Raw genomic sequence first — 23,990 nt, forward strand, 5'->3', positions numbered from 1 at the left:
ACTTATGACAATAAAGAGCTGATGCCAACTTTATATTGTATAAGAACTTTGTATTTAAATGAGATTCTTTACCTTACATTTTGTAATGAACAGTACTTATCTTATAGAAAGTTTAAAACATTCATTTAAAGTCACCTTTGGATGCTACCGTTTCATAAAATCATCTCAAGCTTATTTTTATATTGCTTTTCTTTATGAAAGCTTATTTTTATATTGTAAGTAGTTGAAATGGCTGCCTATTATTACAGTGGTAATCAATCAATCGTTTATTTATTATTATAGCGGTATGGGTGAATCTCACAATTAAATGTCATAGTTCACCCCAAAATAATAATAATAATAAAAAAAAATAAAAAAATAATAAAACTTACTAAATAAAACAAAATTGAGAAATGTTTGCTAAAAAATGTGCATAACTACATTTTATGCACAACTGAGATTATTGCATTGTGTTATTTTGTTATTTTACAAACACTTACCATGATATATGCTTACAACTGTTTAGTAGTACTATTATTATTATTATTTTTTATTATTATGGTACCGCTGAGAATTTACGGAATTTACATTTTTTTCAATTTTTTGCGTTCTCTTGCAAAACTTTTGCATTCTCTCGCAAAGATATTTGCATTCCCTCGCAAAACCCACTGAGTTCGGACAAACACTTCCTGTTCACTTTACAGCTTGCAGTGGTTCATACAGATCCGTACGTTCACAATGTAGCATGTTCAAATATCAAATAGTCAAATATCTTTGCGAGAGAAAAGTTTCTTGAGGGAATGCAAAAAGAAAATAGTAATGGTTCTAAAAATAGGCTTAATTTTAAACAAACATATTTATACAATTTATACTTTTGATTTTGGGGTGAATTCTGGAACAGGCAGTACGGATCTAAATCTGGATGTGAATAAAGTGTCTGCACATTATTGATCATTTGAAGACTGAAATCATTCAGCAGTGCACATTCTTACGTGTGAACTGAATGTGTCATTACGTCATTATTTTTACATTCACAGTTTCCTCTCAGATGGACATTCACCAGTTTAATCATAACATTATCACCACTGTGCCAAGAAGGAAGGCAGTATTTTTCCTTTCCCGTCCGCAGGACTGTTCTCAGTCGATGAGACGTCTCTCACTGCACCTTGTTCTGAGTGACGGTCCGAGAGGCTAGCAGTTGGTTTATGGCATCCTCGCTGTAGCCCAATGTGTCTCTGAGAACCTGGACTGTGTGCTGGCCAATCACAGGCGGCGGCATTGGCTTGCTGGACTCAAAACTACTGTAGCGCACAGCAGGACCTGTGTGGAAACAATAAATGAAGTCAAATAATTGTTATTTCGTAGTATGCGTGCTTAAAATGTTGCTGTTATCTGATAGAGCGCAGGTCCTTGGGTAAACAGCGAAGAGTTAAACTGGAATTCTGAATCAAATACGTGACACCCAGAACCACCCAATCAACAAACACGCATGATAACCAATGGTAAAACCTTAACATAAAGAAACATATCGTGTCACCTATGCCAAAGGTTCTCAAACTTTCTGATGCCAAAAAACCCTAATATAATGATCCCCAAGAATGGAAGACAATATACACGTTATACACGTTCAATACAGCCTTATGTTCACCAATTAGATCAAATAATACATTATAAAACGGATAGTTCCGGTCCTTGATTCTGATTGGTTGAGCCGCGTTCAAAGCTGTTGTAAATTACTCTACAAACATACACCTTTGTTTACTTCTGTGTGTTGCTCGGCAACCACTTTGTTGGAACCACAACTGTTTCTGAGGAACTACATTGATTGGTGGAAGAACACTGTTTTTATGAATATCATTACACTTTATTTGCTCTGTTTTATTCTGTGAAACCATACTACGTATATGGAATAAGCGTTTTATAAAAGCAATAAGCCCCGTGAAGCCGTGGTTTACAGTGAATTTATAACAGCTAAGGGAGTTTTAAAACGCCCCTTAGCTGTTATAAATTCACTGTAAACCACGGCTTCTTGGGGCTTATTGCTTTATAAACCACGGCTTCTTGGGGCTTATTGCTTTAATAAACATAAAACAGTAATATTGTGAAATATATTATTTACAATTTAAAATAGCTGTTTTCTATTGTAAAATATTTAAAAATGCAATATATTCCTGTGATGCAAAGCGGAATTTTCAGCATCATTCATCCAGTCTTCAGTGTCACATGACTCCAGTGTGGGGGGTAATGCCTAACAAGTAACACACTTGTTACTTGTAATCAGATTACTTTTTTAAACGAGTAAAGTAAAGCATTTACAAGAAAATATTTGAGCAACTTTTCCAAACAAGTAACACTTTGTTTTCCTATTTATTCACTGGCGGCTCTCCTGTGCACATGTCTAGAGAAATCAGGAGTGAAGTGCATAGGCAGAGGCATTTCTTTCAGGCTGACACTTATTAATTTCACTTTTGGTGTGAATTGGCCTTTACAGTTGCCTAAAATATAACTTGTGGGATTTTGTTATTAAAAATAAACAAGCAAGCCCAGCTCAGTTGACAAAAAGTAATGCAAAAGTAACGTAATGCATTACTTTTCGCAGTTAGTAAAGCAATAAGTTACTTCAACGCAATATTGTAATGCTTTACTTACTTAAAAGTAACTTTCCCCAACACTGCATGATCCTTCTGAAATCCATTCCTTATTATTATTATCAATGTTGAAGGTGTCTATAAGGTATATATTATTCTATACGTTTCAGTCTGTATTTATTTTACTTATCATTTTTAATTATTATTTATATTATTTTTGTTACAAAACTGTATGAAGATTAGATTTTTATTTCTTTTTTTAATTTTAAATAATATTCAGTTATTTAAAATTCCCCAGCATTTGCTTTATTTGCTCAGTTTAATTAAAATATTTAATTTTTGGTTTAACCAAGTTTATATCAACAGCCCATTTTTCCTCCCATGACCCCATATGAAAACCTCTGACCTATGCCACTATACGCGAGAACGATGAATCATACCTAAAATAAGCGTGTCAAGAGCTTGAACGTGGCAGAACGTACCTAATTTGGGCCCAATTTAAACAGTATGACAGTCAAAATACAAAACATTTACAATGAACTTTAAACAAAGACAACTAAGTGTAGGAGGGGCATTAGAAGAAATGGCTACTTCCGGTTACATATACGTCAAACCTGCAGGAAAGTCCATAAAGTAACCGACTTACAATCTTGGAATATAAACACAGCCTACGTTATCCAAATGTGGCATTTACAGAAAGATGATGTCAAAATGGATGAGTAGGTCATCTGGGTGAGTCAATTCCTCAAAACTCCGATATTGCTGTCATTAGGCATTATTAACATATGCTTCCCTTTTCGTACTTCTCTTTTCTTCCACAAATGTTAATTTTACTGAAACTAATTGTTTCTCCTCCCCCACAATTCTAGGATTTAACCGACTCTTGTTCCACGAAAAAGGAAAGAGACAATTGGCATTCATGAATCGTTTTTCGCAATAAGGGACACACACCTACATACTTCACACATTTCTTCCTTATTGCTTTGAATGAGCCCCGTCTCCTACGCAGCTACAGGTCACATTCCCATGAGTGCCGGAGCCAAACGCATCCCATAAATGTGTCTTGATTGCTTAACCTCCAACATCCAGCGCTTTTTCAAGTGTTTTCAGGGGCCTCGCACAAAAGACATGCGGTTTTCAAAACAGAGATGGTGCGTGTCGACCAGAGGCGAGGCCTGTCGTTTGTTATTAATAGCACTTTGGAAAGTCTCATTCTTCAAACGGACTAAAACAAGACATGCAACAGATCACAGACTAGAAGGGTAACGTGGGCTACAGAAGCCCGAGTGACGGCGCAAAAACACTTACTTTCTATTTAGATTCAGGCTATACAGTACAGTACATAATCATTTCCATATGTTCTCTTTAATTCAGCGTGCTTCTGATGTGACAAAGAGGAGCATGGAGCAGCCTGTCGTAAAAGAGTCATTTCTGGAGTGTCAGCCCTAGATATTGTGAGCCTAATATGTATTTGGACACTAAAGACACATTTCATACTTCATGCATGTCGTTATAAATAGATAACAAAACATGAAAGCGGCAACTGCAAACATGATGCATGAACAAACTTCACTTTTCAAAGTTAACTTGTGTCGATTTTTAGTGGAAGTATTAAGTCAGTTCTCCTCACGTTTACACAGATGTCTCAGCTGAGTAACTACCAAGTGTCCAAATATTTTTGTCTTCATTTTCAACAGTATATCTATTGCTCTACAATTCGAAACTCAATTAACGTCTTTGTGTAACTTTTTCTTGAAAAGTGTGCTTCTGCTTTTTTGGAAGCTCATTTTTTAATCCCCAGATGTATTATTTTAATATTCCAAATTGTCCATAAGCATAATGGGACACTTTTCATTGTTTTAAAAGGGGCAGAAAATGTACTCACCCAATGTGTTTCTTCAATGGAACAGATTTGGAGAAATTTAGCATAACTTGCTCACCATTGGATCCTCTGCAGTGAATGGGTGCCGTCAGAATGAGAGTCTTAAACGGCTGATTAAATACATTTAAAAGAAACATTGCTTCTGGCTAAAATACAAGTCCACTATCAATAATATTGCTTTCACCAGTGAAAAGGTTCTGAATCATCTGAATCAAGAGAGAAATCTGCACAGATCAAGCACTGTTTACAAGCCAAGACAGCTCTAAACAGATATGTGGGTGGATTTTGATGTGAGAGGACAACAGGAGATGGACTTTTTCACTGGAGAAAGCGTTATTATGCACTAAAAACATCTTAATGATGGACTTTCATTCTGACGGCCCCCATTCACTGCAGAGGATCCATTGGTGAGCAAGTTACGTAATAATAAATTTCTCCAAATCTGCTCCCATGAAGAAACAAACTCATCTACATATTGGACAACCTTAGGGTGAGGGTATTTTTGGTTAAACTATTTAGGATCATAATGCAATCTAAATAAGATAAGGGTTTCTCAGGAGAAAAATCAAAGAAGGGGGAAGCTCTAAAAAGTCTCAATTTGTTCTCATCCCATTCCTATCTAAACAACTGAGATGATACAGATCGAGATCTAATTTGGGTTTCTTTGCCATGCATTGCCTTCTTCTGTTGGGTCAAGGACATGATGATCCACAAAATGGACCCAAATGATCACAAAACGAACTATGCAGACAGGTACTGGCGACTTTTCACATTAATTAAGATAAGAGATTCCAGACAGATGCAGAGAAAACTCCACACAGGAAATGCGGCAACATGAAGATGAGAGTCAAACGGCCATTTAAATAAAAGAAACATCCAAAAAAGGAGGGAACAACAGATCTCAAACATGATTGTGTGCGTGTGTGTGGTTTCGCAGCCTCGGCAGTTAGAAGCAATGCCTTAACCACATCCTCTATGTCCCCCTCCCTCGCTTCTGATCGACTGGCCGCAGGCTTATAATTGCCTCTTGCTCCCACATCTGCTTCTCCTCAGCTGTTATCGTGGCGAACGAGGGAGCGGGAACGCTCTTCTCCTCCGCAGGCACGGTCCAAGGTTTTCCTCTCGCTCTACCGCAACAAAGCCCGCTGTGTTCTCTCCTCCCATTCTGAACTGTATCCATCCGCACAGTTCCGAAGTCTGACCGGATGACTAGATGCAAGACGCTGGACCTAAACTTACAGAAAACATAGGGTCAAAAAATAAATCACCCACACCTCAATTACAGGGACGTCACAGGAAACGGTCAATCTGGGTTCCTCGGACAAGCTCTTTAATCTAATGATCTGTTCAGCATTAAACTAGACTAGATTAGTGTAATCAAGTTGTTAATTTAAATTAAATGTTGTTATAAAGTGGCACCAATGGATACTGTGTGCCTGATCTTTACATTTCCCAGGGTTCCCTTTGAAATCATGAGCGTGACTTCAAATTGAATTGGTCACACAATACAGGAAGTTGAAGATAGTTAGAAAAGAGGAAGAATTTTAACACGGGTAATGCATTGTGGGAAATAAAATGTTCTATTTATGATAGTAAAGACATCTATAATGTTTTGTAAAAGATTTGTATTTCAAATAAACGCTGATCTTTTGAACTTTCCCTTCATCAAAGAATCATTCCACAAAGTTATGAAGCAGCATAACTGTTTTCAACACTGATAATAATAGGAAATGTTTCTTGAGCAGCAAATCAGCACATTAGAATGATTTCTAAATAAATTACATTTTAACATATTTTCAAATAGAAAACTGATGTTGAGTTGTAATATTTCACAATATTTCTATTTTTTTTTACAGAATTCTGATCAAATAATGTAGCCCTGGTAAGCAAAAGTACAAAATCTTACTTGATTTGAATGGTCATCTTTGACAAATAAACAGTAAAACAAGACTCTGTCAAGCCAACATTAAAAAGCCAGAAATTAAATTTAATTCAAATTGCAATTCTGTTTGCTCCCTCAATTCAAAACCAGGAACTGATTTGGAATCCAAAAGCCCTTCTGAATTCAATTCTCACTGGTGCTCAACCATAATGAGTTTCCATGCAAACTGCATTCAGCATTTTTAAGATGCATTTTGAAACAAACAATCAGCCAGCACAATTCTTTCCTACTGAATCCCTTTTCCTTAATCTGTGAAGCACACAAACATCATGTCATACATTTGTGCTGGAAGAGCTTAAAATAAGTTACTTGTGAACATCAGTGCAGCGCTGAAGTGAGATGTTAGTCAGCTCCCATTCTCTCGCAGTCTCTCTGGATTGAAAGATTACGGTAAACCACACTGACATGCTAAATATACAATTGTGCTGCTGATCTAAATTGCTCCTGACATTTTCCGAGCGATATGCATGCATGCATCATGTGGGCCTCTGATTGCATGTAAATATCATCATCCAACCATAAAGCGCACTTTCCTTCCTGATTGAAAAAAGATTGAACTTCGTTTTCCGGGATTTCCATGAAGAGTCAAACTTCTTTCCGTTGAGTAAATATCAGTGACAATATGTTGTCGTGGTCACCTCATTTCCATTCCCTCGCAGATAACAGTTTCCCTGCTTCAAGAAAGACAACCTGTTAAAACTAGATAGTTCTGTCCGGTTCAGATTAGTTACACTAATCTAGATCTGATCTACACCACTTTATCTGACATATATACGGAAATGTATGACACAGATAGTTCCGGCTGTGAAATCTGAGTCACATTTGAAGCCGACATGCACACGCCTGTGACCAAACACATCAAATTAATTCTAAATTAATGTGGCAAGTTGCTTAGCAACTGTAAACAGCCCACAGAGGCTAATGAACTTGGTGGGCAAAATGTTTATTAGTTTAGCTTTAACTTTAGTGTCCTCCTTGTGGAAACCTGTCTTTGGCGTCTCAACAAACGCTTTATAAAAAAAAGCCAAATAAATATAAAAATATATTTTTAAAATGTAATGTTAAAGGTAAATATATATATTATATTTATATATTTATAGTTATGGGTCAGTGAGTTTTTTTCATAAATTAATATTTTTATTCAACAAGGATGCATAAAATTGTTCAAAAGTGACAAGTTATAATATGTTATAGTAAATTATATTATATAATTATTCAATTAGAAAACAGTTATTTTGAATTGTAATAATATTTCACAATACCATGCTAACAAACTAAAACCACCTTAGCAAGTGCATAATTATAGTGCATGATTATTTTTGTTCATAAATGTTATATATTAAAAATGGCATTCTACTCAAATTGGTGTAATTTCATAAAAGAAATAAGCACAAGAAGCCATGTTTTACAATGATTAAAGAAATAGTTCACCTAAAAATCCTCCCTTAGGCCATCACCATCCGTCTGAAAAAGACGTCAGAATGAGAATCCAAACAGCTGATAAAAACATCACAATAATCCCCACCATTCTGACGGCACCCATTCACTGCAGAGGATCCATTGGTTGAGCAAGTAATGTAATGCTAAATTTCTCCAAATCTGTTATGATGAAGAAACAAACTCTCTTGGATGACCTGAGGGTGGGGGACAATTTTCATTTTTGGTGAACTATTCATTTAAGGAAATTAAGTGGGTTCTCTTTTGTGTTGTGCACGACAACACTGTGGGAAAAAATCATAGTAACAGTCTCTCATGGCTTTATTCTTTAAACACACTAATTCATTATTTAAGCGCTATGGGCAATGGGAGTTCATCCTCCCTCATGGCTTCTAGTCTTCTGGGGAGATTTTCCACTAGGTGTTGGAACAAGGCTGTGGGACACAAGAGCATCAATGAGGTCAGATGCTGGGATCTGGCTCACATTTACAGCATTCCAATTAATCTCAAATGTGTTCAGTGAGGTTCAGGTTTGTGCATTCTCTCTGTATGCAGTGTGTATGTGAAGAGCATCTCCGGTTCTGCATGGTTAACAAAACCAGAGGTAGAGAAGGAAAGAGAATAAAGAGAATTTCCCGGAGGAGATCTACAGCGCTGAGTGAAGTGAAGAGAAACAGGTCTCAACCGCAGTGGGGACTTGAGAAAGAGTACAGATCATTTATCCCGAGTATTGTAAAAGAGTGATGGGATTTCAACAGGCAGAGCTTGGACTATTACACGTGAACAGATATCTAAGTGTACCTGGTTTAATATAAGCATTTAAATTAAACACCAAGACAAAATATTTACTATTTTCATTGTAAAAAACAAAAAAAAGACTAAAGGCCATTGTTAGTCATGCAGCACTTATGTCCTGACTACATTTATGCTCTTGTTTACCCTTATTTACAGTATATGTTAAACCATAGTTAAAGGAATAGTTCACCCAAAATTGAAAACCTGCAGAAAATGATTTCAAACTCATCTACATTTTGGGTAGCCTGAAGGTGCTTCTTCATCAGGACAGATTTGGAGAAATGTAGTATCACATCTCTTGCTCACCAGTGGATGCTCTGCAGTGAATGGGTGCCGTCAGAATGAGAGTCCAAACAGCTGATAAAAACATCACAATAGTCCACAAGTAATCCACACCACTCCAGTCCATCAGTTAACGTCTTGTGAAGCCAAAAGCTGCGCGTTTGTAAGAAACAAATCCATCATTATGATGTTTTTAACTTCAAACCATTGCTTAGTTAAAATACAAGTCCTCTCTCATTAATATTGCTTTCTCCAGAGAAAAAGTCATCTGGCTGATTTTGATGCAAGTTGTCAACAGAGGAGAGACTTTTTCATTGGCGGAAGCGTTATTGTAGATATTTTGGCTAGAAGCAACGGTTTTAAGTTAAAAAACATCTAAATTATGGAAACACGCAGCTTTTCACTTCACAAGACATTAACTGATGGACTGGAGTGGTGTGGATTATTGTGATGTTTTTATCAGCTGTTTGGACTCTCATTCTGACGGCACCCATTCACTGCAGAGCAAACAAGCATGCAAGTGACCCGTAAACAATCCAATGCATCCAAATGTTTATTTATGAAAACCACGTAATACCGACTTAAAACAGCTTTCTCTAACGTGGAAACATCTTCCCGTGCTCTGTTTCTAGTTTGAGATGGAGAGAGAGAGAGAGAGAGACAGAAAAAGAGTGGGTGAGATTCTGTGTGAATTCTCATGCGTCCCGGAACGGCAGGCTCGAGCTGTCAAGCGGAGATGAACATCTTCATCTCAGGTGCTTTGAGCCCACGCAACAAGTAGCACCTCGCAGTCTTTTTATTTAACCTCTCAGCTTCTTTTTAACTACTCGCTGCATCTTTAATGGGCGAGGGAGAGAGATGACGACTGAAGAAGAAAAAAACGGAAGCGGTGTCGGGTAAAAGGAGAATGTGAAACATACATAAGAGTGGGAAACCTCATTATATTATGGCATGAGGAAAAAGAGCAAGGAATTCAGACTAGCTTGCAAGTGCTCCTACTCGTATATGAATAAAATAATGTACGAGGTGCTGCCTTTGTACGCTGAGACGGCAAAGAGATGCAGATGGTGAAGATCTCTGGAAACAGTGAGTCACAGTTGATTCTTTTTTTTTTAAAGGCAGAAATAAACTTCTATTCATTCTGGCTTGGTTAGTATGCGACGACTTTTGTGTGTACTAAAAGGAGAATATGGCCAATCAAACAGTGGTAAAATCATTCATATAACATTATGAGCCCCCTCACTGTCCACATCCAGGGAAACACAAAACCATAAGCCAAAACTCATTTCCGACATAAAACTACAAAACTGGCACAGGAAGACATAGGCTAAGCCCTGCTGTGTTATAAAGAAATGTTTCAGGTTCAGTACAAGTGAAGCTCTATTTGTGGCTTAATGTCCAAAACCAAAAATATAAATTCATCTCCAAGTGTTTTACAATTTACAAATGATTTACAATGGAAGTCTATTAGGGCAACAGAAATGTGAAGCTCATATTTATTGCACAAAAAAACAGTTTCTGTTTTAAGTAACGTCTTGTGACTACTTTAGAAACTTTGTGTATGGGTCAATGACATGATGCTCTTTTTATCTATTATTTCAAATATACATAAATGTGATAAGAATACATCTCTGATAAGTGTTTTTTGCATTAAAATTCATTATGATATTGACATTATGAAGATTATAAAGTCAGAATTATAATAGTGAACAGTCCTGATGTCATAATAATAATAATAATAATTACAAAACGTTTTAAAAGAAAAAAAAATCATAAAAAAATATAAAAATGGGATTATCCCCATACTTTCGTTTCACTAACTAAATTAAAAAATTTAAAAAACACTCCTCTGCCTTTTTATGACAAATTTTATAATAAGTTCAGGCTGTGTGTGGTGTGACTTCCCAAAAAGTTAATATTTTTGAATGATTAATTGAAAACATTTCACTTTAAAATTATATTTTAAAACATTGTATTATTAACATTATTAACATGTACAGTCACATACATTTAGGGTGTAAAAGAAAATGTTATTATTTGATGGTTAGACCAAATGACATGTTTCAACATTCTGCAAAACTGTATAGGTTTTTTCAAATATAAGAATGCAAGCCGTACATTTATAAGAACTTAAGAGCCACACATTTTAAACTATTATTGTTATTATTATTATTATTATTATTACTACTACTACTACTACTGGACTATTATGTCATTCATCTGTATTTTAATGTTACTTTTGTGTTCATCGGCAATATTAGTGCTAACAACCCCAGATAGCTGGCTCAGGATGACGTCAAAGCAGCTCTGTGCTGCGAGGGGATCTGACAGACTGTGAACATAAATGCTCTCATTCACACAAACTCTGGCCCCAGGGACAACTAAAACACATCTTTGATGTGAAAAGGATCCTTTTTCAGGAGCTGCAGCTTTACTGATCTACCAGTCATCTTGTCAGGAAGACTTTGTGTCCGAAACGGTGTTTACCTCTTGAATTTCTTTCAGAAGAGTCCGTTCATGTGCGGAATGTGCGGAAGAGCGATGAATGTATGTAAAGCTACACTAAAGGCAAGAATTGATTGCTTTCATGCTTAAAAAAAAATTTTTTTTTTTTATGGATTCACATGCATTTACTGTATGCGAGTACAGGTGCATAGAGAGATTAGAATATCAATACTAGGTCAGAGGTACGGTTTCCATCACTTTTTTTTATAATGTAGCTTACGAAACATGATTTTACATTTTGATAAATCATTTGGAATTTTATGCAGCAATAACACAAACAACAGCACATTAAAACTGTAAATTGGGTCAACTTTGATTTGTATGGAAGCCTGTTTTGTTTATATCTCAGAATTCTGACTTTTTTCCCTCACAATTGCGAGTTTAATTCTCGCAATTCTTTCCTTTTTTCTAGTAATTCTGACTTTTTTCTTGCAATTTTGACATTTTCTTGCAATTGCAAGTTTATATCTCGCAATTCTGACTTTTTTCTTACAATTCAGATTTTTTTCTTGCAGTTGTGATTTTATGTCTCAAAATTCTGACTTCTTTCTTATAAATTTTACTTTTTCTTGCAATTGTGAGTTTATATTTCACAATTCTGACTTTTTCTAGCAATTGCAAATTTATCTCTCGCAATTCTGACTGTTTTCACAATTCTTACTTGTTTCTTGCAATTCTGACTTTTCCTTGCAGTTGCGAGTTTATATCTCACAATTCTGACTTTTTTTCTCACAATTCTCATTTTTTCTTACAAATTTAATTTTTCTTGCAGTTGTGAGTTTATATTTCGCAATTCTGACTGTTTTCTTGCAATTCTGACTTTTTCTAACAATTGCGAATTCATCTCTCACAATTCTGACTTTTTTCCACAATTCAGATTTTCCTTGCAATTGCGAGTTTATATTTCGCAATTCTGAGTTTTTCTTGCAATTGTGAGTTCAAATCTCACAATACTGACTTCTTTTCTCAGAATTGTGAATTATAAGTCCAATTCGGAGGGAAAAAGGACTAACTTTAACTTTGCCGCAATTGTTGCAATTTTTTATTTAAAAAAGCTGCAATTACCTTTTAACATTTTTTTTTAGTGGCAGAAACTGGTTTCCATAAATTAGGCTTCAACTGACAACAATTGTCCCATAAATTGCAGCGTCACAGCAAAAGTTGAATAGCTGATAAGAACATGAAGCACAATGACAAGCAGGACTTCTTTTTGGGGCCTTTCTGGATAAAAAACTTCACCTGTCAATTCACATGACATTTCAGCGTGGACCAGAGGAGAACGGTGAGGGCGTTTGGGAACATTACGTCAGAGGAGATGCACTTCGCCTACGGCCTTTCCCACCATCTCATGTCCGTACCTTCTCAGTCGTAAAATTTCCCTCAGGACTGCATTCTTTCATCCGGGTCTGGCTCCGAGATGGAGGACGGGGGTGTTCAGCTCTCTGAAGTGTGTTGTGTATGTTTCAATAAGGTTACAGATGACAGGCACCAGGGCTTGACAAATCATCTAAAGCTCACATCTTATCAGTTCAAAACAAACTAACCAACCTCAATGCACAGAACAGCACTATGCGGAAATGACTGTAGGGCACATAAATGTTTATAGTATTGCTTTCAAGTGTTGCTAGATAGATAGATAGATAGATAGATAGATAAGGCTGAAGGAAGTGTCTCTGCCTCTGCACTTCACTCCTGATTTCTCTCAACACGGGCACAGGAGAGCTAATAAATGTGAAAAAAGTAACTTGCATTACTTATCTGAAAATATCTCAGACATTTTCTTGTAAATTTAAAAGTAATGCGTTACTTTACTAGTTACTTGAAAAAAGTAATCTGATAATGTAACTTGTAGTAATCTGATGAAGTAATCTTATAACCGTGTAAACCGTATATAGTAATCGTGATAACAATGGGGTGGATCTGCAAGCAGATTGGGAGGTTTAAGATCTGAGCTGTAAACACCTCACATTACCAGATATTCCAGCCCGAACATGGACAAGACTTTTTCTGCTTCTCCTTTAGCGTAAGCCAGAATTTAGAGTGATTCATTGTGCATTTCTGACCATTGATCACCACAGAAACTTCAAAAAGCAGAATTGTGTGATTCATAGGAGTCTTGCTACATCAGAGCAAACGCCGTGTCTTCACACTTCAGAAAGCTGAGCTGCAGAGTTTAGAGCTGGCGTATCGTTCTCTGGGTTTGACAGCTGAAGAGCACATAATGTGCACCAGCATTTACGTGTTCTTGCAGAATACATGAACAATTACATAACATTCTAGAGGATGGTCAAAATCAATGTGTTATTATGGAACACATTAAACCTGCTAACGCCACGAAAAGAACAACCTTTAAAAAAAGCCGGACGATGTTTCTTAACATGCATTCCTGTCGTTTCACCCACAAAGGAATGCCTGCGACTCTGTTATCGTTATTCTGTGGTCATTAGTAAGTTGTCGATTATGTAATCCAGTAACACTTGTTGCTCTCAGATTGTTTCGTCGAGCCATTTTGGGCTTATTCAACTCCGATGCACCCCTGACATCCATTACATAACCCTTGCTTACAGTCGACGGCAGCTAATGGCCAATTTCGCGCCTATGTTGTTCGGGACTCCATTTTTGGTTCTGCACATTTGATGCGAAGGACAATGTTGGGGTTTAGAGGGAATAAATAGCAAGGTACCAACCGCTGAGCTCAGAAACGCACAGCTTATCTACTGCAAAACGTTTGATAACATCACAGAGTCACCAAAGGCGGGAAACGCTCCACATGTGCAGTGAGAAGACAGACAGAAAACACGGACAGACAGTGATCTTATGTAAATAGAAGTGGAAGATTAGAGGCCTCGAGTGTGCGTTGTGCCGTTGTAGAGAATTTTATGGGTCAGGGATGAGGAATGCGGAATGGAAAAAGGTGTTTGTTGTGGTTTCTGCCCTTTTTTTCGGAGAAATTCTTCACAATCATGCTTGATTTGGCTCGGATGGAGACAACAAACGTGCAAACAAGGAACTGGTAAACAACCATTCGTAGCCATCAAAGGACCCGCCTGATTATCCCGGGTATCACCCCAGGGACAGCTGACGCAGAATGCATTTGTTTTGTGGTTGTGGAAGCATGCAGAATTCGTTGGAGCGCAACTCGAACTGCATTTTTGTTGCACGCAGAAATTATAAAATTGCGGAAGGTGAGGATGGCTCTTTGCTGTGGTGTTCGTAAACGGAAGTAAACAGACTCTTTTTGTAAGGTTTAACCAACTAGCCATGACAAAACCATTAGCGGTCCGCTCCTGCCAGTGCTTGCTTTTTAGTCACTGAAGGGACAAAGCATAGATCATTAGCAGGGGTCGTACGCTGGTGTCTACGTAAGTGGCGTGTATTTGTGTGTTTACAGAGCTGCAAACCGCAACTAATTTCGTTGTTAGCAAAACCACCTGTCTGGAGCGAGTCCATCAGGGTCTGACATTTGAAGCGCCACGGAAACAGCAGGAATCGAGTCGCTGAGAGAAAAATGACTGTACGTTGTCTTAACAACAGCCAACATCTGAATTTAACCTTTCTGAAATATTGCCTTTTCGTTCGACATTCTTTTCTAGGGGCAAAATGCTCAGCAGACCGCAGACCTGTCCGTTTTGGGGATCAATGATCGCTAGTTTCGCATATGCGGACGATCAAACGAAATGACGAGTTCAGAAAGCATCTCTCAGGGACTCTCATGCCGGAGAATGAAAGAGCATGGGGTGACTCATGTCAATGGAGAAACTTTTATTTCATTGAACAAGTCAAAACAAAGCATCAAAATAAATGATTCGCCATTGTTCGTTACAAGAGAGTCACAAAGGGAAATAGAACTCTTCAAAGTCCAAGGATCTGGACGATGAGATTAAGTGCATGGGTGATTTTTGGAAAGATAGTATAGAAAAGCAATAGAAAGTTCAAGTGTACAGAGGTTAAAGGAAGAGTTCACCCAAAAAATGAAAATCACACTTTTATTTACAAGATCCTTATGTGGTTCCAAACTTAGTTGGTTCAGAAGACTTGGAATATAAGCTGCGTGAGGATTCTTCTAAAGTGTTTCCTTCTGTGTTCCAACGATAAAAGTTCCATACACGTTTTGAGTAATAATGACAGATTCGAAATTTTTGGGTGAACGGTTTTAGAAACTGGATGTGTTCCTGAAAGAGTCAGAAATGAACTTTTCCATTAAGGGGCAATACTGTATTTGTATTTTTTTTTTACATTTGTCAGGGCAATTTTTATAGTTACCTTATTAACTGTATTGGTAAATTTAACCAGCTACTTCAATAAATCGGAATAATTTAAACTGTTACCAATAACAACAAACTGAAACTGTAGTCATAGGGTTGCAATATTATGACAAAAAGCATTATTATCAATTGTTGCTCTTGACATTGTAATAATTATTATTAATGCAAATTAATAGAAATGTTAGAGGAAATGGCACATCATATTCTGCCTGCACAGACAAACATGTCGGTTCATGACGTTAATTTAGTCTAGCGCAAGTTATGCAAAAACTCCGGATATAATCACTGAAGCTGCGAAATAATCTCTCACGAAATTAATTTCTTGTGCGCACTCAACAAAACTCTGGTGTTTTCAGTGCTGACTACTCTAATCACCTCTGATTGGCCATTGCGATCAGAAACGTGTGATTGGTTATAAGGCTCAACGCTGCAAAAAAACAATGCGTAAAAAGCAATCTGATGCAGCGTGCGCAGGTCTAAATGCTGTGAAATGGCACTTTTCATGTTTCATTTTACAGCCATAATAGATTTAGTTTAATTATGCAAGGGAAATTTCTGCCCATTTATCTTGAATTTGTGAGGTATTTATGTTCATCTTGGTGGCATTTTTGCCCTAAGATTTTCGACCCTGGTTTCTAATATGCAGATCTCAGCTTTACCTTGGAATACATGCTTAAAAGTGATCGAAATTGGGACTGCAGAGAATATTTTGCACTTCACCAACAGCAAATTCTATACAAACCTGGCACTGCTATCCTTCCTGATGTTGGGTGGTCCATTTCCAAAATAAGGCCATTGTGAGCAACCTGGGAATGGAGACAAAAGAACGTGAGCCAGGGATAATTACTCATGCCACACTACTTTTCTTGAAGCTATTAACTCACTGTCTTCTCAAAGACCACACAAATTTGCCATCTTAACTTTGACTTTTTCAGCACTGAGACATCTTTGATTTTACCAAAGAAAAACAAAGTTAACAGACACAACAGCTCAAGATTTATGAAGGGTAATGGATTGTCACGGGTGGGCTGATGTATTGTTAATCATCATTTTGATTGCTCATATAAACATACGTTTCTCATCCTGTTATACCTTAATTACATTAAACAACATACCATAAATACATTTCTACTAATTTTAGTTTTAAAGTTCACCTAAATATGAAAATTACACTACTGTTCAAGCAATAAATGCTTTTATTCAGTATGCATTAAATTCATCAAAAGTGACAGAAAAGACTTGTTACAAAAGACTTTTGAAACAAATGCTGTTGTTTTGAACTTTCTATTCATGAAAGAATCCTGAAAAAAGTATTAAATATGAAGCAGCACAACTGTTTTCAACACTGATAATAATCAGAAATGTTTCTTGAGCAGCAAATCAGCATATTAGAATGATTTCTGAAGAATCATGTGACACTGAAGACTGAAGTAATGATGCTGAATATTCAGCTTCGTATTACAAGAATAAATGACATTTTAAAATATAAAACAGCTATTTAAATATTAATAATATTTCACAATATTACTGCAATTTTAATTAAATAAATGCAACCTTAGTGAACATATGAGACAAAAAACATTGAAAATTGTTCTGACTACAAACTTTCTAACTTTTCATAAAAATTCTGTGAATTTTTGAAGATTTTTTTGGCCCCTCATTTTCATACAAAGTATATAAATAGAGACTGGGGCTGTCAAGCTTCAAAAACGACCATAAAAGTGGCACACTAAACTCAAACAATACGCTCAAAGTTTTTTTTTTAAGCCATTCAGTAACTTTACTTGAAGTTATCACCAAAAATTTTGTTATTTCCAGAAAATCAAAAGTCACTGTCCTGTGAACGAACGTCATCATCAGAAACTACCGCATGGCTTCAGAACACTTTGAATAAAGTGCACAAGTCATATGGATAATGTTGTGTTGCTTTTTTATGTCAGTTTCCAGTTTGACAGTATCCATCCCGTTTCATTTTCATTATGAAAAACATTTGCCAGGGCATTCTCAAATTTCATTCTTCTGCTCAACGGAATAAACAAAGTCATACAGGTTTGGAACGACACAAGAGTGAGTACATGACAGAAGTTTCAGTTTTGACTGAACTATTCCTTTAATCCACTAAATTGTGTGTGGGTAAAGATGAAAGGAAATGTATATGAAAACAGATGATGTGCCGGAGTTGGCATCTTTATCTGTTGTTCTGTTTGGCTCATGAGACTCCAAATGCCACTCAAAGTCCGGCGTCGGTCCCACCAGAGACCGGGGCTCTATGTAGTCTGTCACAGTGCATTAGTGTCATTAGCGCTATAGGTACTCATGTCACTGAGCTGAAGCCAGACAGTTATGTAAGATGATGTCCAGACCACCAGACGTGGATGACACCCTTGTGTTCTCTCTCGCTCACTCTTTTCTGTTCTCCTCCCTAATGTTTCCCTCAATACTCTGTGTACTTTTCTGACTCTTCTGGGGAAAGTTCCAGATTTTGTGAGATAGGAGCTCTGCACGATGTCATGCTTTATTTAGAGGCAGTTTGGATGCGTGATGTGTATGCTGGCTCTCTTAGGGCCGTCTGAATGATGCGATCATGGGTAATGTGAGTGTTAAGGATGTGGCTTCTGATTAGAGAGCCATTCATCCAATCTCCTCCTTTCTCTTTTTTCCCCCCCCGACCTTGTTTTCTTCACTGCCTCTTGAGCCAGCTGTACCCTAAATGATTTTCTATGTCCATTATGACTGTTTCTTATCAGATTGTACAATATGACAGCAATGAGATCCTGTGTTAAGTTCATGACAGATTGCAGGATGTCAATTGTCATTCATGCTTGCTTTGATTTGATTTTTTTAGTGTTTTTCGTGGCTTACCTCTAAGATTGGGTGATTAAGTGTCTTAAAACACACACATACACACTCTACACTCAATTATTTTCTTTGTCCGCTAGCAATATGGACGCACCATATTGCATGAATTACAAGAGAATTGTAATTTTTGTAATTTTTCCGAAAATCATGAAAAATCCCACCACAGTGTCATTTCTTTCTTTCTTTCTTTCTTTTTTTTCTTCTTTCTTTCTTTTTCTCTTTCTTTCTTTCTTTCTTTCTTTTGTCATGGCTTTCAGAGATTAATATTTTATGTATTCAAAAAAATACACAGTTAAATTATTTATTTACTTATTTACTTTGTTGCATAAATTGGCAAAATTAAAGCTTTCAACAAATAAAATAAAATAAAATAATGATAAAAGAAAGTTATAATGGGCAAACTTGTTTGGCGTTTTGGAAATAATGCCACAACTGTGGGACAAGTGCAATATGTGAAAAAAATTAATAAACATTTTCACAAAGTAAAAACCCATGATTAAGTAATATAATGACGCACATTTCAGTTCAGGACTGAAAATCTAGAACAACAGTAAAGTAGTAAAATCTAAACAAATTGCATTTGAAAAAATAAATGATAGTTAAAAAGTAAGTTTCAATGTGACCTTCATATAACAAAAAGGAATAGCTGAAATCTATTTCAGGTGAAGAAACACCTGATTACGTAATCAACTGCTGTGCTCCCATTGGCTCCTAGCTGCGTCACATGGTCACACTGCAGGAATGTGGCCAAAACATTGCAGACACTCAAAACGACACGATTTATAATCGGTTGTCTGTGAGCATGCTAAAACGATCCAAGACTTTCAATTTTGCTTTTGAAAACAAATCTCAAATTGAGACTCAGATGGCAGAAATCACTGTTAAAGTCCAACATGTGTGCATTATGCTTTAGCCAGTCTGATCGTATTCATCACAAAAGGCTCAATTCTGGGATCTGAGAAAGGCTTTGCTTATTGTTTTGCATCACAGGCTATAATATGGAAACGGTTAAATCAAGCTGGATCATTGGGCTCCTGGCCATGAAGCCATACATTCACAACTACCTCAGTCAGTGTGTGCATCATCTAACATATCCGCCGTCCGCCTTTGAAATGCAAATCGAGTAGATGCACGGCAGCAGATCTATTTTGTGGGGCGCTTGGATGATGCGCAGCAGGACGAATCAACTGACAGACGGCTCTGTGTTACAACTGGAAAGAAACAAAAATGCTAATAGAGGACAGGAGAGAGATAATGGGGGAAGCATAGGGTCAAAAAAGAAGGGAACAAGGTAATGATGATGTGTTTTCCAGGGAAAAGCTTAGTAATGGATCTGATGGAATGACTCTTTCCGGAGAGAACAAAGGGCGGTCTCCACAGTCCCATACTGATGAAGGTGACCCTATGACCAGCGACAGAATCAAGCAAAACAGACTTTCAACAAGCTATAAGCTGCAGGAATCTCATATCTTTGTATGTGTGTGTTTTGCAGCTGGGAAAGCTGTTGTTGTATGATGAAAATGTAATGATGTAAAGATCAGCGTTAGGGAGTAACTATAAGAACTTTTTTGGATACATGCGAGATGTCTTAGTTGCTTGTTAGTTGCTATTATGACTTGTTAGCTCCTGACAGATGACACTTGTCCTGTAGTTTGTCTTGAATTCTTATTCTTTTTCTATATCCTTAAATAAATCTTGGGTGGTTTATGTGTTATTTTGACTCTAGTTGCCAAGGCAATTTCCAAGGCTAATTTTCATTTAGTTTAACTTTATGTACTAAAATAACTAATGAAAAATAATTTTAAATATATATATATATATAGACATAAACATATTAAATATTATTTCATAATATTATTTAAAAATACATAGACATATTCAAAAATATACATAAAATGACAAAACAAAACAAAATTACTCGAATATAAAAAATCCTTAAACTTATTTTATTTTAGCTAGTTACCAAGGAAATATTTCTCATTTTCGTTTAGTTTAACTTGATGAACTAAAATAACTGAAACTAAAACTGAAACATATAACTGAAACTATAATATAAAACTGAAAACTATTAAATAAGACTGGAAATATAAAATATATATACAAAAAAAACAAAAAAAAAAGTGATTATACCAACTAAATTATTATTATTAGTAGTAGTAGTAGTAGTAATAGACATACACACAATGTCATAGTCAGTCAGATCCAGTCTATATCCAGACCAGATGGTGGACCTAGACCTGGGAACATCCACAACAAAGCCCTTGAATATCAGTGAAGGCCACGACAATTAGACGAGCCCTCGGCACAGATCCTCAGAAAAGACCTTGACGACTGGACAAGTTCTCGGCACAAATCCCACGTCATGTCAGGGCCAGCTAGGAACACAACACAGTTTTTAATAAGATGCATGATCATAGCTCTTACGGCTTCTGATAAGCCAGCGGTTTTCTACTGGCTAAACGGCAACACTGCCTTCATATTTCAACTTGCTGGACAGACTACAACTATCTCCCAATGCCAGCATGACGTATCTCTCTCTTCAAAGCAGAAGGAGCTGGAGTATATCAGTCTACAACTCTGACTTGTGATGTGATGCATTTTCATGGTGTCACCATGAATCATGAATCACACTGTGTTCATTTGCTTACGCCAGAGGAAAACTGGTTCCCTGACTGAGCTTGGTTTCTCCCAAGGTTTTTTTCTACATTTCTGTCAACTGATGGAGTTCGGGCTCCTTGCAACTATCGCCTTTGGCTTGCTTAGTTTGGGTCTGAAAGTCACTGAGCATTCAGTAAGATCATCGATTTGATGGCACTGACACTGTCAGATGAGAACAAAACTTCAACTGATTTGCACTGAATAATGACACTGTTGTCTTTTGTATTCGTTTCATAATTGATACATTTTGCAACATTGAACTGAGCTGAATAAATACTGAACTTCAGCTGAAAATGACACCATTGTCTTTTTAGAGCCGTTTTACAGCAGAATTTTTTTTTTTATTATTACTGTGAAGCTGCTTTGAAACAATCGGTATTGTATGAAGCGCCATAGAAATTAAAGTGACTCATCATAAAGTGAAATCATATAAACCACAAAAATATTAACAAATCATAGCATTTTGAATGACAATACTGCTTTAATGTTCACAAATGTTTATGCCAGTCAAACTCTAAAATCTAAAAAGTCCCCCTGAGACCGTAATTGTCACGGATTGTGGCTGTAGTCAAGCGCATGACGCAGGAGTAATCACCAAACAGTCTTTAATTCAAACAGAAACTCAAGAGAATAACCAGGAGAAAGGACAACCACAAACATCTAAGCGCAAACTAATACAGGACAAAGGAACTCGGGAGAACACAGGGTTTAAATGAGCAGAGACAAACGAGATAATGAATAAACACAGGTGGAACCGAATGAACTAATCAAGGAACACAGGAAAACTAGGTCAAGGCAGGTAGAACAGAAACATAAACGTGACATATCGCCACATCGACATATCGTATCATATATCGACAAATTGACATATTGTAACATTTCCACCAGGGAGGTGGGGGCAGGCGCCCTGAAGGCTGGTGCAGGGCAGGAACAGGGCGGAGACAAGGAAGGCCTCCAGGGCGTTTATTATTACTGTGAAGCTGCTTTGAAACAATCGGTATTGTATGAAGCGCCATAGAAATTAAAGTGACTCATCATAAAGTGAAATCATATAAACCACAAAAATATTAACAAATCATAGCATTTTGAATGACAATACTGCTTTAATGTTCACAAATGTTTATGCCAGTCAAACTCTAAAATCTAAAAAGTCCCCCTGAGACCGTAATTGTCACGGATTGTGGCTGTAGTCAAGCGCATGACGCAGGAGTAATCACCAAACAGTCTTTAATTCAAACAGAAACTCAAGAGAATAACCAGGAGAAAGGACAACCACAAACATCTAAGCGCAAACTAATACAGGACAAAGGAACTCGGGAGAACACAGGGTTTAAATGAGCAGAGACAAACGAGATAATGAATAAACACAGGTGGAACCGAATGAACTAATCAAGGAACACAGGAAAACTAGGTCAAGGCAGGTAGAACAGAAACATAAACGTGACGTATTGCCCCCACCCTCCCGGAAGGGCGCCCTGGAGGCTGGTGCAGGATCAGGGATTTCAGGAGGCCATGGAGGTGCCGGCCATTCAGGAGACCATGGAGGAGCCTTCGTGGCCTTGTCCAGGTTCCCCGGCTCGGCCACTATGGCAACGGATATATGGCCCCCCAAAAAAATTTTCTTGGGAAAAACTAGGTGTTTCCATGCCCAGAGGGATTCTGGAGGGCGCTCTGGAGGAGCGGAGCTGGCTAACGGAGGAGACTCAGCAGAGCTGGACGGGACCAGCGGAGACGAAGGAGACTCAGGAGAGCTGGACGGAATCAGTGGAGTCGTAGGAGACTCAGGAGATGAAAGAGGGCTGGACGGGACCAGTGGAGATGACAGAGAGCTGGGCTCCTGGTTGAGCTCAGGAGAGCATTCTGGAGCGGACTCTGGAGAGAGGATAAGGGCTGAAAAGGTATTTTCCTCATCCTCCTTTTTTGGGCTGAGGTTAAAGAAAAGGCTGACATTATCATAGGTCTGGAAAGTGAATCAGCTTGTGGGCTTGAGAGTGGAGCGACCGGTGTTTCTGGGCTGAGGACAGTAAAGGGTCTTGGTACTGGAGACGTACGAAGGGAGGCGGCTTTGAGCACTGACTGGACAGATGTATATGCAGGATCTGCCACTTTGGCTCCCAGGTGCATCCCAGCACTGTTGAATGGCCGCCTACGGGCTCGGGGAGACACAGATGGATAGGGTTGGCCGGAGCCATTGGCCAGGCATGTTGAGGATACTAGCCTGGGGTGAGCTGGCGAGGCCCAGTGGTTATCAGTAGGGGCTGGACGAGAACGGCTCTTATCTTTTCTAACTTCCTCTACCTCAAAGTTAGAGCCGTTTAAATACAGGATGAGTTTGATTAGCTCGACCAAAGAGAAATCACACATGGGAGAACTACAGCGAATGGCATTCTCGTCCAGTCCCAACTGAAAACAGGCACATAGTGAGGCGTCAGGCCAGTTCACCAGATAGGAAAGCTCGATAAATTCCTCCATATACCTCTTCAAAGGCCGACCACCCTGCCGCAGGCACCACAGCTGGTCCTCAGCCCAGTTCATCTTGTTTTTGGTCCTGTATTCTGTCACAGATTGTGGCTGTAGAACTTGTCAAAACAGTATTTAATTCAAACAGAAACTCAGGAGAATAACCAGGACAAAGGACAACCACGAACATCCAAGCGCAAACTAATACAGGACAAAGGAACTCGGGAGAATACAGGGTTTAAATGAGCAGAGACAAACGAGATAATGAATAAACACAGGTGGAACCGAATGAACTAATCAAGGAACACAGGAAAACTAGGTCAAGGCAGGTAGGACAG

The 23,990-nt window shown here is 37.7% G+C and overlaps 1 protein-coding gene across 2 annotated transcripts in view; it reads right to left on the reverse strand.

Moving 5' to 3' along the window:
• Positions 1-821: 821 nt before the first annotated feature.
• sugct (succinyl-CoA:glutarate-CoA transferase) overlaps positions 822-23,990 on the reverse strand; it is a 120,838-nt gene continuing 97,669 nt past the window's right edge. The window contains exons 13-14 of one of the 2 annotated variants that reach the window (XM_016519402.1): positions 16,418-16,481; positions 822-1,299 (exon numbers count right to left, since the gene is read on the reverse strand). In XM_016519402.1, coding sequence (XP_016374888.1) covers positions 1,136-1,299; positions 16,418-16,481 — 228 coding nt within the window. In that variant the 3' untranslated portion in view covers positions 822-1,135. The remainder of the gene's footprint in view (positions 1,300-16,417; positions 16,482-23,990) is intronic. The other variant, XM_016519411.1, reaches the window with a different exon arrangement.

The sequence above is a fragment of the Sinocyclocheilus rhinocerous genome, unplaced genomic scaffold, assembly GCF_001515625.1.
Source record: "Sinocyclocheilus rhinocerous isolate Xijiao unplaced genomic scaffold, SAMN03320098_v1.1 scaffold642, whole genome shotgun sequence".
Lineage (NCBI taxonomy): Eukaryota > Metazoa > Chordata > Actinopteri > Cypriniformes > Cyprinidae > Sinocyclocheilus > Sinocyclocheilus rhinocerous.